We start from the raw sequence: 16,223 nt of genomic DNA, 5'->3' as shown, positions 1-16,223 counted from the left end.
CCCCTTTCTTGGGCCAGCCATGCTTGTCTGTGCTGGGGAATGGAGGGGAGCTCGAGATTGAGGGTGGTCCTTGCTCTGAGGCCCCCAGTCCCTCAGCTTGTGGACGGCCCAGTTGGCTCGTACCTGGGGAGTGTGTTCTCCGCAGGGCATGTCTGTGTCGATGAGGGTGTCTTTGGAAATTAGCCTTACAATAGTCCTCGTATCCCAGGTTTCACTTTTCAGTTTCAGTTACCCGTGGTCAACCACAGTTTTTTTAAAAAAATTCAAGTGGAAAATTCCAGAAATAAACATTTCATGGATTTTTAGTTGCACACTTTCCCAAGTCTTGCAAAGAACTTGCAGCATAGCATGTTGTCCTGACCTGCACACGAGTTGTCCCTTTGTCCAGCATCCCCACACTATGTGAGCTGTTTGGCCTGAGATCAGTTGGTAGTTGTGGGGGTATCAGGTCTGTCTCCACCCAGCGAGTGGCTCTGGCACCCGTGGGGAGCCTTGGGATGTCTCGTAGCAGGTGAGGAGGGCCGCCCAGGGAGGAACTGCACAGGTGTCCGCTCCTCTCTCCCTCGGGTCCCAGTGGTCACGTGTTGGAAAGCGCTCCGCACCACGCGGATTCTGTGAGCATAGTGCTGCGCGCCAGTGTCAGCTGGAGATTGGCACAGACGTAACGGCTGATGGCGCGATGAATATGCCACTGTCTGACTTTCCCATAGCGACTTCCAGTCTGCACCCCTGGGAGCTGGTGTGAGTGCAGTTGCGGCGTCCTCTCGCTCCTGTGGGTCGTCCCTGCCACTCATAGCTGCAGGGAGCGCCGGAGCAGTTAGACGGAGGAGTGGATGTCACACTTCTAATTTCATTCTTTTCAAGGGATTACTGATGTCCATTTAATAAAACGAGATTAAGCTTGTGCTGCAGGAGTGTTTGAAAGATGTCAGTCAGTATAATCTTGACAGCTCAAAAGAAGTAGTGTTCTCGGCACTCTGAGAATACTGTCCTCTTTTATAGGCCACACAGCAGTGTGAGTGTGTCACCTCCTTTGAACAAGGAGAAATTCTGTGCCTCGTCTATCTGTATGGAAATGAACGTTCAAGCAGCACCACAGAATCTGGCTTTGAGTCGCCAGATGTCTGAAATGAAATACCTAACAAGGCAGCAAAGCAAAAGTGAGGTTTAAAATACTTAAAACCACTGAACGCCACCTTTCCTTGAATGTTTCAGAAAACCTCGGATCAACTCTCAGCTGGTGGCACAACAGGTGGCTCAGCAGTATGCCACTCCACCACCCCCGAAGAAGGAGAAGAAGGAGAAAGTGGAGAAGCAGGACAAGGAGAAGCCAGAGAAGGAGAAGGAGATCAGTCCTAGTGTCACCAAGAAGAACACCAACAAGAAAACCAAGTGAGTCGGGGGGCGGCTCCGCTGTGGGGGGCTCCCTGGGGTGCACGCAGCTAACGCCCTGCCTCTTCCCCAGACCAAAGTCGGACATCCTGAAAGACCCTCCTAGCGAAGCCAACAGCATACAGTCTGCCAACGCCACGGCAAAGACCAGCGAAGCGAATCACACCTCGAGGTACGCGGGGCCAGGACCAGGTGCTGACCGGTAGTCACAGTGCAGAGCCCAGGGCGGCCCCTGGGGGTGGGCTGAGGAGCTGGGTGGGGACGGTGAGTAACAGGATTGTGATGGGCGGAGCTCAGCCGGCTGACAGCACCCGCGGTGGGTGGGTGGGTGGCTGGCAGCGGCAGTGGCCATTTTGGCATCCGTGACAGGCCCCTTGGATTTGGAGCCCGGTGCCAGCAGGTCCTGGTGGGGTGACTCTCTGCTGTTAAACCACACCTTTCTTAACCGCCCTTCCCCCTGGCATTTCAGGCCCCGGCTGAAAAACGTGGACAGGAGCACCGCACAGCAGTTGGCAGTAACTGTGGGCAACGTCACCGTCATTATCACAGACTTTAAAGAAAAGACTCGCTCCTCTTCCACGTCCTCGTCCACAGTGACCTCCAGTGCAGGGTCAGAACAGCAGAACCAGAGCAGCTCGGGGTCAGAGAGCACAGACAAGGGCTCCTCCCGCTCCTCCACGCCAAAGGGCGACATGTCGGCAGTGCAGGACGAGTCCTTCTGAGGCCGCACGTGGGGCAGTGAGGACCTCGCATCAGGGTATAGGATGCAGCCCGCCACCTGCCCGTGCGCCTGCGCCTGGAGTCTCTGTGGACGGCCACCGCCTCTCTGCAGGATGCTTCCTGCTCGCCACGGGCATCTGGCCACCCAGGAATTTCGCACCCTGACGGTTACTCGTGACACTTTTATGTATTCCATTGTTTTATATGATTTTCCTAACAATCATTTATAATTGGATGTGCTCCTGAATCTACTTTTTATATAAAAAAAAATCTGCTGTGCACAATTTTCCATGTACATGACAACTGGTTTTTTGTTTTTGTTTTGTTGAGGGGGCGTTGGGAGGGGGGGCGGGAACTTTTATTTATTGTGTTCACAACTCCATCCTTTCAGCATATCCTTTAAGTTTAGTTCTTTCTTCCAGTTATACTATGTACTATCAGTTTTGATATAACTATATATATATAAATATAAAATTATATATAAAGGGTTATTTGAAACCAATCCACGGCAGCGCTGGTGCTTGATACACTGTGAAGACAACATGGAACAGTGCAGATCTGGGACAGTCCCTTCCAGAAAGTGCTGAGACTGAGTCACAGTCGGTCTCGCGTGGAGTGTGTCCCACCCACGTGGGAACCTGACTCTCATCTAATGAGTCCTGACGATAGAAAGATTCTCTATTTTTTAAACAATGTGATCTCAGAGGTAAAGACTGCTCCAGATGGCCTGCATTGCCAGGGGGTAATGACAAATCACAGGTGGTGCAGTGGGGGGCTCTGTCACCCAGGAGTACCTGAAGGAGCTCCAGAATGCCACGTGTTGGTGTAAGTCACGGTCACACGCTGACATTGCTGTTCTGCACAAGCACCCGGCCTCACGGGCTCTCCCTGGGTCCACCCATCTTCCAGGCCTCCCCTCAGGTCTGGGCCCCCCAGGGCCACCCTGGCCTCCACCTCCAGGGGCCTGGCAGTGGGGGCTTTACAGTTGGACTTGGTTGCCTCACGTCCCCGTCACTCAGACCCTCGCCCTGCCGGTGCAGACGTGAGACTCCCTCCTTGTTCGTTCTTAAAACCTACTGTGGTTCATTCTCCTCCGCAAAGGTCACGGCCACACGAGAGGCCCCCAGTGGAGCCTGTGCTGGAGACCCGGCTCGATCCCCCAGGGTGGGGACTCTGGCACTGAGTGGCCGAGGCGCAGGGTAAGGCCATGCTGCCTGCCCTCCGAGGGCCTCCCCTGGCAGAGACCCCTGGCCAGAGCGCGTGCTCCAGAGTTCCTTGTCCTCTCTTGACTCTCCTGGGGGGAGGAACAGCCACTCATCTGATCTAGTGACACCATCCTCCTTGATTCACGGCCTTTGCTTGCTTTGCTTTGCTTTTGTTTGGATTTGGGGGTCTCTCTTCTCCCCGACTTTCCCATTCACATCCACTGAGTTGGTAGTACACCAGAGTCATTTCGGGCGTGGGAACTTGATGTTAACCTTCCTTTATTTGATCTTGCTTTAAGGACTCACGGGAGGGTGTGTGATGTAATGAAGCACCACATTTTGGTGTTAAGAACCTGGTTTCCTTAATAGTAGAACTAATTTCTATCTGGAGGCAACAAGTAAAAGGAAAAAAAAATTAACAGCTTGAATTGAGTAGCCAGCAGGAAAGGTTCCTCTCACATTTACATTAAAACGATGCTGTAGTCACCAATGTACCATAATTTAAATTTGTCCTCGAAGGTATAGATTATAAAGCAGTGCCATTCGTTGCTGTGGTCCTATTCTCAAATGCATGGACAATGTTCCCTTCTTTTTAAAATAATGCTTGTATCTGGGATGCAAGCTGTGCTTATCTTTTTAAATACCTTTTTAAAGTATTTATTAATGAACCAAAGGAAATCAGGTGCTTTCTATAAGCATCAGAATATATAATACATAGTGATTTGACTATGAATTTTAAATCCACGTTTTAATATTAGTGGGATATTGCAAAGACATTCCTTCTAAAAAGTTTTAATATTCCTTTTATTACGGGTCTCAGGGAGGGTAAATTAGTCAGCCATATTTATTTTCCAGAGGTGTAAGGAATTGCTAAGTTTTTTAATTAACTTTTTTAAAAAAAATTAAATGCCACCAAACTCGTGGGTTGCACTGCTTTTGGAACCAGTCAGTGTTGGCATGCACTTTGTTCACGAACACTGTGTGCTTTCGCAAATCAGTTTCATGTAAAGTGATTGGACCCCTAATGAGTGGAAAAGCTGACGATCCAGCTACTCAGAGGCTGCTCAGTGATCCATCGCCAGTGTCTTGGTTTTTTGGTTTTGCCTCCGTGATCAATTAAAGAATGGGGAGAGGTGAAGGAAGGGGGGGGGGGGGTTGGCTTTAGGACGAGTGGGCCCAGCTTGCTGTTGGGGCAAGACGGAGGGCGGGTTGTCCAAGCACCAGACGTCACAGGGCCAGCCCGCAGCTGCCGCGTGTCTGGGGCAGCGAGGTGGTGGGTACCCGAGACCTTGAATTTCCAAAATTGGTGACATCCCTCAGGCACGATCTCTGGAAACGGGATCCCACTTCCCGCTGTTGCGTCCTGCCCTGCGGTTCCTAGGCAGTGCGTCTGAACACTAGCTAGCGTAGGTGATGAGGATGTACCTTGAAAGGACCAGAAACACTCAGTGTTCAGTGGCACAGAAAGCAGGTGAAAAATCAAAACAAAAAGCACAGTGTTAACGCAAGTTTCCCTTTGTTTCGACACCACACGATTTCACTCGCGTGCGGCAGCTGACCTGTCCGCTCTGCTTGCGTCGCGCAGTTAAGACAGAGGTCAAGACATCCGACTCCCACTATTTGAACCCAAACCTTTCCGTTCCAATCTGGATATTCAAACACAACGTCGGCAGGAGCTTCTGTGAGTCCTTCCATACGATGTTCCACCTGCCTTACCGAGACCATTCTCAGTCTACTTTTTTAAGCTACCGTATCTTAAATTATTGAAAGTTTATTAATTGCTGAATATATAATAACCTTTGCTTGTATGTAACCGAAAATGGTGTAAGAGCCGACATTTAGAGTTGGACGATGGAGCCGGACAGTTTCTAATGCGCAAGCAGTTCTGTTCTTGTGTATGACTCGTAACCTTAATTTACTGTGTAAAGATGGTTACATTATTTCCTTAGCTTTGTTTGTTGGAGACAAATAGAGAATGCTTGTTAAGTATGTCAAAACATAATCTTACCTTGTGAATTTTTGTTCATGTATTATACGAGCTCTATTTTCCATTTGCCCAGAAAGACAGCTTGTATAACGCTTTTGGAAGTTTCTGCTCTGTAAGGTCTCTAGAGCTGACGGTCTGTTAGGTTTGTTTTCTCTTCATGCTAAAGTGTCAGTTGGTGGTTTTGTGAACTGGTCAGAAATTCACAGGTCTTAAATGTTTTGGGGAAATTTATATTGGACACTGCTCTTTGTCTAGCAAATAAAAGATGTTAATATATTCCTGTTACTGGCATGTGCACGACTATGTTATTAGAAGCCACTTTATCATTTTCCTGCTTTAAATAGAAATGTCTATTTATGAATTCTGCTTGTAGTTTTTTCACAAATAAAATAGTAAAATTTACATTGGAAAATCTTTATTTTTGTCTCGCGCAGAGCACCTGCCCTGAGGAGAGTGGCTCCCCTCTGCCCCTGTGGGGTGAGCCCGGGCAGGATCACCAGGGCCAGGGCCACTCCTTCGGCTCCTCTGTCCTTCAGAGCTAAAGTCTTTGGGGGCCAGTGCCTCTGAGACGCAGTTGAAAATGCAGCTGAGCTGGGAAATGTGGAAGAAAGGGTGTCCATGCACCTGGGAGACGTTGCAGGGGTGGAGGGACAGGGGATGGGGCTGGACGGGGTCACCGGCTGCTAGATAGCCTCCAGATGGCCTGTTGGTCCCATTTCAATACTGGGGATCAAACTCAGGGTCGCTTAACCACTCACTGACCCATGTCCCCAGCCCTTTATTTTTTTGAGACGGCGTGAGTTACCCAGGTCCCCGCTAAGTCTCTGAGGTGGCTTTGAACTTGCAGTCCCCCTTCCTCAGCCTCTTGAGCTGGGATTATAGATGTGTGCCACCACTGTGCCCACCTGGGGACCCTGATGGGGGTCGTGAGTGGCAGAGGTTCTGTTGGAAGGAAACCTTACAAGCACTCTCCTGCCAATTTTAGATGAGAGGTCATCTGCAAGCCCTGCCCCCCCGCCTTCCTGGGGGCCCCACTGCCAGAGGCTGGCCTGCACCCAGTGCTGGACCCTCATGGTGCAGGTGTGCCTCTTAGGAGAGGGCCGGCTCCTTGCAGCCCTGGGATGGGAAAGGAGGCCTGGGCTTCTTGTCTAGTGCTCCAGCATTGAGGGCAAGCGTCCAGGCCCCTGCTGAGGTGTGGGGCCAGGTGACATGGTCAGGAAGACCTGGCTGAAGCCACCCTGACTAAAGGTAGACCCCTCTCCAGCTGCGGTGTGCATGGGCCTGTGCCAACCATCTGCTGCCACGGTCCTGTGAGTTGGCCACCTCTGCTGGGGGCAGGAGGCAGGGTCAGCGTCAGGCCCTGGGCATCTCGCCCTGACCTCTCGGCAGTAGTGCAGAGAGAGCCGCTCAGAACCTTGAGGTGGTGTGCAGGTGGAGTTGGAGCCGCCCTGTGGGATTGGAGGTGGAGCAAGGTCCCGTCCAGTGGTCGTTGGAGGGAGATGCGTTGCCCAGCTGGGCACTGCAGGGAAGGCCCCGACTTCCCTAGAAAGGACACAGGATGGTCAGAAACAGGAGGGGGCTGGGGCTGGGCAGACCTGGGTCCGGGGGGCACAGGAAAGCAGCCAGCCCCTGAGCGTGTCCCTGGTCCCAGCCATTCTCCAGGGCTGCCCAGTACAGCGCACAGGGTGACTGTGGTGTGTGCAGGTGGGAGGGGGACAAACGGCCCTCCCTGCAGGCACTGGTGAGCTGGACCTGCAAGGCCAGTAAGTGGCATAAAACGTCCACCCGTGGGCCCTGTCCACCCTCGGGCTTGTGCCCAGCATCACGGAGCAGAGTGCTCCCTTCCAGCCGAGTCCAGACTTGACCCCCACACCCCGGCCACACGTTAGCCATTCCTGCCCTGGAAGAACCCACCCGAACAGCTGGGGACCCACGAGGAATCTGGGAATGCGGTCTTCCGTCATGGACACTAGAATCCAGGGGCCCCTGGAGACCTCAGGGGAGTCGAAAGTCACTCTCAAGAGCTCAGCTTCCTGTCCAGATCAAGGCCAGGGTGGAGGGGCCTCCGTCCAGTACTGGCTGGAAGGGCAGTCCCCAGCCCCAGACCCCAAGGCCCTGTGGACAAGGTCCTGCCAGGCTGTCCCCCACTCTGTCGGCCCCAGAAGTCACCGCAGGACACAGAGGGATGTTGTTCACGTGGTCGGAGCCCTAGGCCCACCTCAGGCCCCCAGGAGTGTGCCCCTGGCCTCTGCTCAGGACCCCGCCGCGGGTGGTGGCGCCCATTCTTCCCATTTTCCCCCCTGCACTTTGATTCTGGGATGAAAAGCATTTTGGGATTGTCTTAGGCTTCGTAATTTCACTGTTTTGTGTGGCCCAGAGAAAGAAAGGAGCAAATCTGTTCAGGGCCACATGCAAAACGAAATCCCGTGGGGTTTTTTTTTTTTTTTTTTTTTAATGTTTTTTACTTGTTGATGGACCTTTATTTCATTTATCTATAAGCAGTGCTGCGAGTCGAACTCAGTGCCTCACACAGGCCAGGTAAGCGCTCTGCCACTGAGCCCCAGCCCCAGCCCAATCCTGTGATATTTTTGACAGATACTTGAGGTTTCTGCGTTTACAAGCAACATTGGGACGAATGTGGCTTCTCTTCTCGTCATTGAAAGTTCATTTTTTTTTCAGTGATGTTTACTGCCTCTTTTATTTTTTTTACAGTTTATGGAGTCGGTGGGAGAACTCAGGACCCCTGGTCGCCCGCCACTGTCTCAGTGTTAGCAAGCCTTAGTTCATGCTTAGTCCCTGTTGTTAATTGAGAATAGGATTTTCTCATGCCCACACAAATCCACAAGCCCCCAGGAAAGAGACGGTGGAGCTACCGCCTCTGGATGAGCCACCAACAGTCTGCAGAGTGGACGCTGGACAAGGGGCACCTGTGCAGCCTATATCCTGCCATTACGGTGGCCCAGGCGCGGAGCGAGACAGTTATAAAGGGACGCCCTCCTGACCTGTGCACAGAGGGATGTGCCCACTTAGAGGGGTCGGCAGGAGGTCCTCTCACTGGCTGCAGGGGAGACAGTCTGAAAAACGTGCGAGTCTGAGACGTCCCAGCAGGGCGAAACCAGCTGTTACAGGATGCAGTGAAGTTCCAGGGGACGCCTGCTGAGGGGATCTCGGTGGCAGCACCCACAGAGCCTGGGAACAGATCAGGTAATGGGAGGGAGAGGAGCCGGGCGGCCCCCACTCACCCTGGAGCAGGTGGCCCATCGCCAGGCCACCAGTCGGAAGAGACAGGGGCCACTTCAGGGGGCTGCTGAGAGGGGACAGCCGGGCACATCGCTCCTCCTAGAGGCAGAAATGTCCCCATGGGAAGAGATGCCACACAGAGAGGTTGTGTTGGGGCTGGGTGGTGCAGGGCCTCCTCCCTGTGACCGCTATACCTTCCCAGCCCTCTGACAGTTCTGCGGAACGCGGAGGGGCGTCCCCAGAGCCCGACTTATGTTAGCAATAAGGGAGGCAGCTTTTATGGGTTCCGTCTTGGTCTTGCAGGCCTCCCGCGGCACGCACGGGACTTTCACGGTTTCAAGTGGTTGAAAATTTTTATTTATTTAAATTTTTTTTTTTTTTTTGGTGCTGGGGATTGAACCCTGAGGCACTTTACCACTGAGCGACATCCCCACCCCTTTTTATTTTGAAACAGGTTCTTGCTAGCAGTTGCTTACAGCCTTGCGGAGTCGCTGAGGCTGGCCTCGAAGTTGCAATCCTCCCGCCTCAGCCTGCCAAATTGTTGGGATGACAGGCGTGCGCACTGTGCCCGGCATGAGTGGCTGAAAATATTTTTAAAGAATAATAGGTATGATTTGTGAAAATCATATGACATTCAGATTTTAATGCCTGCAAATTGTTTTATTGGAACAGCAATTGAAAAGTCTATGAAAGAGACTCACTTGACTCTCTTTGCTACGGTGGTGACACGTGAGAACCTTCTACCAACAGATACGACTTGGAGCAAGGCTTTAGTGAGCAGAGCGAGGGGCTTGTAGTTGAAGCCTACTAGGTACGAATGACGCTTCTGATTTTCAGCTAACCATCAAGCCTCTCTGAACCGCCGTCTCTTTCTCCGTAGAATGGTATTTTTGTAAGGCTCATTTGTAATTATTTGTAAGGCTTTGAGCTGATAAATTCCTGCTTCCTGGTCGGTGCTCAGAACCTTAGTTCCTGCCTTGCCCTGGGGAACTCTGGTATCCTGCAATCTGCATTTCCCACTAGAGGGGCCCCTTGGGAACCACGGGAGCTTCCAAAGTGATAGCTCATTTTGTATCCTGGGGCCTCACGGGGACTGATGGGGGCCAATCTCAGGCACCAAACACCACCTGGCTGCAGAACGGAAGGTTGGGCATCCTGACCACAGACCCAAACACAGCGTGGCTTTGGTTTTGGCGTCCCTGGGAAGCCAGAGCGTCACCAGGTCAGGGGCCCTGGCACTGGTACTTCATAGCTATGCCTTGGACTCCGGGCAGCTGCTGGGGCTGGCTCAGGGCTGGCCGCCTGCCCTGGGTTATCTCAGCTCCGTTATTCAGATGTTGCATCTCCTCTCATTTTCCTATGGCTGCTCTTTGGTGCTCTATCTCTTGGGGGTTTTGTTCTTCTTGGAAAGAGAGTTCCTCGTGATTCGGCTTGAGTTGTGCCCCCAGAAGATGTTGGCATCCGCACCCCAGGGCCTGTGAACATGCCCTTCTCAGAAATAGGCTCTTCAGGATGACCAGGTTAAGATGAGGTTATTAGGGTGGCTCCTGATCGGGTATGACTGTGTCCTCGTAATAGGGGACACTGGATACAGGGACACGCACAGGGAGACTGCTGTGTGAAGGTGAAGGCAGAGGTCTGGGCAGCCACCCCAAACCCCAGGAGGGCCGCATGGCATGGACTCCCCGTCAGATTCTGCAGGAGGGACTCTGTGGCGTGGACCTGGAGTGTCCCACAAAGGCCCCTGTGCCCAGGGCTGCAGCCTGTCGGGAGGTAGGGCTTTGGGAGGTGAGTGGGTTACAGGGTTTCAGCCTCCTTGGTGGATTAATTAATTCACTGGTGCTGGAGGTGGGTGGAGCCTGGGAGGTGGGCGGAGCCTGGGAGGTGGGCGTGGCCTAGGAGGCGGGCGTGGGTGAGGAAGTGGGCGTGATTGAGGGTGGGTGTGGCCTTGGAGGTGGCTGAGTAAGTGGGCGTGGCCGAGGAGGTGGGCGTGGCCGAGGAGGTGGGCGTGGCCGAGGAGGTGGGTCACTGGGCTGTACACTCACCTGGCCTCCCCTCTCTGCTTCCTGGCTGCCGAGGACTGAGTGGGCCTCCCTCCCCACGCCTCCGCCATGATGCTCGGCCTCGCTGACCCCAGACAGGGGGACCGGCCAACCGTGGACTCGGAAACCGTGATCCAAAGGAAGCCTTTCTTCCTCCACGTTGTTGTCTCAGGTATTTCCCCAGCGATGAAACGCTCTCTCCCAGGAGAAGGACCCTGCACCCGCGGAGCTGGATGTCCCTTGTTGAGCCACCCCGTGGTGGCAGCTCTGGGGATCGTCACCTCTGCCTTTCACGGCTGAGTGGCCCATGTCTGCTGTCATGTTCCGGTTTTCCCACGCTATTTTCTGTTGGGCTCCTTTCCTCTGCGTTACACCCTCTGCTTTCGTTCATGCCTGCAATACGTTCTCTCGTGGCTCTGAGAGGATGGAGGCTGTATCTGTGTGGAGCGGTCTTTGCCCGGCCTGGCCCCTGGGACGGTTGAGGTTCTGGTTAGTCTCTGCCCCGGGCTTTGCTCAGGTCTCTGGAAACCTCCTGTTGAAGGATGGAGGAAGAGAAGCCCCAACACCAAGCCCCAAGTGGGCAGCTCTGGAGGATTTGCTGCGCTGAGCTGGGAACCCAAATGCAAATGTCTGTGGGTGTCTGGCCTCCATTGTGCGGAGCCTCAAGGCCTCCCAAGGCTGCTTCTTCAGGCATGAAGCTGCCCAGCAGTGGGCGGGGAGGACGGGCAGGAGCACAGAGCCGCCTCCTTCTTGGACAGCTTCCAGCCAGTCCTGGCTTTCTCCTGGCCACCCTTTACCTCCCTTTTGGAATCACAAGAGCCGCCCTCAGTTCCTGGCCTCTTGGAAGATTTGGTTTCTTCTTGGTTTTCACAGGTTGGCTCAGGACCGGGCTCTCTCTGGTCAGGGCCATCTGTTCTCCATCTTGTTCTTTTTATCTCCTTCCATTTTTCACAAAGCTGTGGTTATTTTGCGGTAGGGGAGGTTCACCTTTATCTCAGGTCTGTTTATAAGACTGCGGTTCACCCAGCAGAACAGCTGGATGGGATGCGCCTGCAGGGTATGGCAGACCCAGGGCGGAAGGGCAAGTGTGACCTCCCGGTCAGGAGCAGGGCCGGGGAGTCCACCTCGCTGTTCCTCCTCACCTCGGTCCTGGGCCTCCAGCCAGGGCTTAGTTCAGAAAATGAGATAAGAGGTGTGTGGCCTGGAAGGCAAGGAGTGTCATTTACTGATGATGTAATCTCGTCTATAGCAAATCCAAAACAATGCTGCTCCCCAAACCAGGTCTCGATGACCAGGTTCCGGAAGTTTGCATGCGAAAAGATCAATGTACAAAATCAATCGCCTTTCTATACACTTGCAATGAGCCATCGGAAAATGAAACTTAGAAAACAATTCCATCCCGTAATAGCATCCTAAAGAACAAAACAGGAACAATTTTAAGAAAAAGAATTGCCCTACAGTGGTCAGAAGAAATAAGGCAGAGACACCCCGTGTCCGCGGGCCAGAGACTTCCTGAGGGCCCATGTTCCTCAGCGGACCCGCAGGCTCAGTGTAACCCCTGTCAGGATCCCAGGTGGCCTCTGTGCAGAAACTGACAGGCAATCCTAATATTCACATGGAAACGCAAGGGACCCGGCGTAGCCAAAATCATCTTGAAAAAAAAAGAACGCAGTTAAAGGTCCACGTTTCCCGGTTTGAAAACTTCATGCAGAACAGCAGTAATCAGGGTGCCTACGGTGGTGCCATCGGGGTCGACACGTGGGTCGGTGGGACAGAATCCAAAGTCCAGAAATAAAGCCTCACGTTCACGGTGCGTTGATTTTCGACAGGGAGGCCAAAGCCATTAAACAGGGAAAAGAAGTCTTTTTTTGACAAATTTTGCTGGGACCACAGTAGAGCCACCTGCAAAATAATGGAAATAGACTCCTACTTCATACTAAGTGCAAAATAAGTCAAAGGACCTCACTGCAAGAGCTACAAACATAGAACGCTTAGAAGAAAACATGCAGCCGTGTCTTCGTCCCTTTGAGTTGGCATGCTTTCTTACGTGAGGCCAAAGGCAACCAAGGAACTGGGAATGCATCCGACGCCATAAGATGGAAAGCTTTTGCACCTGAACAACAGAGCGAGGAGACTTGTCTTGCTGAGGATGGTTGCTGTGGTCTGGACAGAGCGGTCCCAGACTCCTGTGAGTGCAGCAATGTGCAGAGGGGAGAAGAATGGACTGTGAGGGCTGAAACCCAGTCCATCCACCCCAGGTGACTGGAAGGACCCGTGGTGCTGTGGGCAGGTGGGCCTGGCTGGAGGAGGTGGCCACTGGGGGCTGCCCTGGAGGGTGCATCTTCCTGCGGCCCCTTCCCCTCTCTCTCTGCTTCCTGGCTGCCATGAGCTGAGCAGCTGTCCTCAGCTGGGTCCTCCCGCCACGATGTCCTGCCTCACTCAGGCCCAGAGCCGTGGAGTCGGCCGTCTATGGACTGAGACCTCCGAAACCTACCGCGAGCCAAAATACACCTTCCCTCCTCTAAATTGCTCTTGTTGGGTATTTTGATGAAAAAGCTGATTAAAACTATCATGCAAAATGGCCCGGCCACTCCGGGATTCGCAACCCAGAGACGAAAACCTAAAAACTTGATTCACGAGGGTCCCAAAGTGAAAACTCCGATCTCCCTCAGCCGATGAGCGAGTCAATAAAAATGAAACCTTTGCCCGATTTCCAGTGTGGACCATAACAGAGAAGGAAGCCCCAAGACAGTGCCGTGTGTCTACACTTGCAGGAATCCAGGTGCAGAGTTCACACAGCGGGGGTTTATTTTATGGGATGTCTACAATGGCAGAGTCAATGGTAGTCTGCTGGTAGTAGCTTGGGGCCGGGGAGGAGGTCAAAGAGAAATGGAGAGAACTGCCCAGGGCTGCTCAGGGGCAGCGTGTTCGGGGTGAGTTGATTGGGTGACGGCGGTTCTGCCCTGGGGTGTCCTAAAAGCCACCAAGTTGACTTTCATGTATGAATTGCAGGATCTGTGAATCACCTACTGGTTAGGTCTGTTATTATTATCTTTTTTTTGCAGGGGGTAAACAGGATTGAACCCTGGGGCACTCGACTGCTAAGCCACATCCCAGCCCGATTTTGTGTTTTATTTAGAGACAGGGTCTCTCACTGAGTTGCTTAGGGCCTCACTGAGTTGCTGAGGCTGGCTTTGAACTTGTGAGCCTCCTGCCTCAGCCTCCCAAGCTGCTGGGATGACAGGCTCATGCCACCACACCCGGCTGTTATTATTATCTCTTGAAAGCCCCATTTTATCTGCCCTGGCTTCTGAGCCTCTATGGGAATCCTTGATGCCAATTTTTGGGGAGGTTGGGCTGTGCCTTACAAATCGACATAAGGACGCTCTGGATTCTAAAGGGGGAGGTCAAGATCCGGGACATTTGGTCAGGCAGATTCGAGTGGACTCCAGCCCACCTGTCACTGATTGGCTGCATAGTCTTGGATGAGGAGCTTAATCTCTTTAGCCTCAGTTTCCTAGGGCAGGATTAGCAGAAGGACCACAGGAAGAGATGTGTTCATGGGCAGAGCCCTGTTACGTGGACTCCAGCAAACACCAACATCCTGTTCTCCCATCCTCTGCCCAAGCAGAATGTGGAAATCAAGCAGCTTGAGCCAATGGGAGGCATGGACTGGCTTGTATTTACTGTGAAATCTGGGGATAGCTTCAGGCATGGCTGGATTCAGGGGCTCAACTGATGTCATCCCCTCCCGTTTCCTTTGCTTGCTCTGTGTTCCTGGTCAGAAGACCCTGAACCAGACTGCCTGGATTGGAGTCTTACCCGTCACGTGATGTTGGGCGAGTTCCTTAATCTTTCCAACGCTTCGCTTTCTTCATCTTTCCGGAGTGCTGGTGGTTTCCAGAGTGCTGATCTCAGCTCAGAGGAGTGTCTTGGGAATCCAGCAAGATGATGTGCTTTGAGTGTCGGCACGGTCCGTGCTGGGTACATTTTGTCGTGATCATTATGAGTATTGACTTTATGATCGGCCTGCTGTCTGGACCATCCATCAGGGAAAAACTTGATTCTTGGTATCCCTAGTGCACAGAGATTAAAAAAACAAAAAGCAGAAAGCATGGTCGTGACCCACCAAGGGGCCATGTGCCTGTCCTCTGAACACAGATCTAGGATGGTCTCCTCCTGCATCAAGGACCTGCGTCACCAGGAACTGGGGACCGTAGTGACAGCCTGGTGAGATGCCAGCAGGCGGGGGAGGGGCCAGGCAGACAGATCCAGGGTCCTCTGCACCCACGGTGAGGCTTGGGGGTCAGAGAAGCAGCTGCTGGGAGGGGCGTGGCCGCCGCTGGAGGCCAGCAGGACCAGGCCAGGCCTGTCCAGCTCCTGAGGCTGAGGGGTACCCGCGGCCCCACCGTCCCTGGAGCTGGAGCAAGCGGCTGGGCCTGGTTGGAGCAGCCACTGCGGCTGTGACTCCCGCTGCGGGGCCAGAACTTGAGACCCTTTTACATTCACAATCAGGACCACATGTGGGAAAGATGGGGGTCTTTGGTCTGGAAGGAAAAACAAAGACAGCAGCCCCCCATTCGGGATGGTGGGAGGGTCTGAGGTGGTTTCCGGGCAGCCTGCGCCCTCCACCTGTCGGGGAGGTGCGCTCCGTCTGGGGCCCGGGTCTGCGACCCCAAATAGGGGGCTCAAGGAGTCGTCCTGAGAAGATGGGAAACAGCGCTCGGGGACCCGTGGTCAGCCTGTGCGGGTGACCTGGGATTGCTCCACCAAACAGATAGAACAGACTCTGATTTAGCCATCAGCCGAGCCTCGTGATGGCAGTCCCCGTGTCCTCACGGTGTCTATGGGGGACCGGTGGACAGCAGGTAGAGGCTGATCCATCCACCCTTTCTTTCTTTGAAATGTCATCTTCTCGGCACCAGCCGGGTCCTGCAGCCTCGCGGGGCCCCAGCGGGGTCCTGTCTCCAGGCCCTGTCCTCCTTTAGTCTGGGACCTCACAGACCCGTCTCCGAGCCATCGTTGAACCCCCAATTTGGTTGTCTGACCTCAGCTGCCCCCGGAACGACTCCCTGGTGGACTCCACGTGCCCGGGCCTCGCGCGGTTGCAGGGCATGTGCCTGCGCCCCTGGGGCAGGAGGCGAGGCTCCAGTGGGCCATCGGGTGGGAAAGGCTAGCGAAAACAGGTGCCTCCTGTGGCCGTCCTTGTCACCAGGCTGCCCATCGCTGGACGGCTGGATGGCCGGAGCTCCTGGCCTGGGGTCCGGAGGCTGGAGGTGTGCGGAGGGGCTCAGGCAAGAGGCTTCCTACTGGGGCTGTACGGGGAGGACCTGCTTCAGGCGGCTGGCCATGGCTGTGGCTGCCCTCTGCCCTGAGTCCCCACATCCTCTTGCCCTTTCAGGTGTCCCCTTGGCGTAAGGACCTCAGTCCTGTGGACTTGGAGGTCAGCTAATGACCTGCTGTGAACTGCCTCTGTAAAGAGCCCTTCTCCAAACAAGGCCACCTTGGGGGCCTGGGCCAGCGCTCCACCTGAGTGCGGCCACCGTCCCTCCCGCGTCCCCACCCATGGCCCTTCCCATGGCCCCACCCACCGTCCCTCCCGCGGCCCCACCCATGGCCCTTCCCATGGCCCCACCC

General features: G+C 53.9%; 1 protein-coding gene across 1 annotated transcript in view; it reads left to right on the top strand.

Annotated features, from left to right (window-relative positions):
* The window catches only part of Rybp (RING1 and YY1 binding protein), a 66,939-nt gene extending 64,524 nt beyond the window's left edge, over window positions 1-2,415 (top strand). The window contains exons 3-5 of the mRNA XM_071605981.1: window positions 1,216-1,392; window positions 1,466-1,564; window positions 1,862-2,415. Of these exons, the coding sequence (XP_071462082.1) occupies window positions 1,216-1,392; window positions 1,466-1,564; window positions 1,862-2,114 (529 nt within the window). The 3' untranslated portion in view covers window positions 2,115-2,415. The remainder of the gene's footprint in view (window positions 1-1,215; window positions 1,393-1,465; window positions 1,565-1,861) is intronic.
* The last annotated feature ends 13,808 nt before the right edge of the window (window positions 2,416-16,223 follow it).

This window comes from Marmota flaviventris, chromosome 20 (genome assembly GCF_047511675.1).
Source record: "Marmota flaviventris isolate mMarFla1 chromosome 20, mMarFla1.hap1, whole genome shotgun sequence".
Lineage (NCBI taxonomy): Eukaryota > Metazoa > Chordata > Mammalia > Rodentia > Sciuridae > Marmota > Marmota flaviventris.
This window is presented reverse-complemented; position numbering and strand designations above follow the sequence as displayed.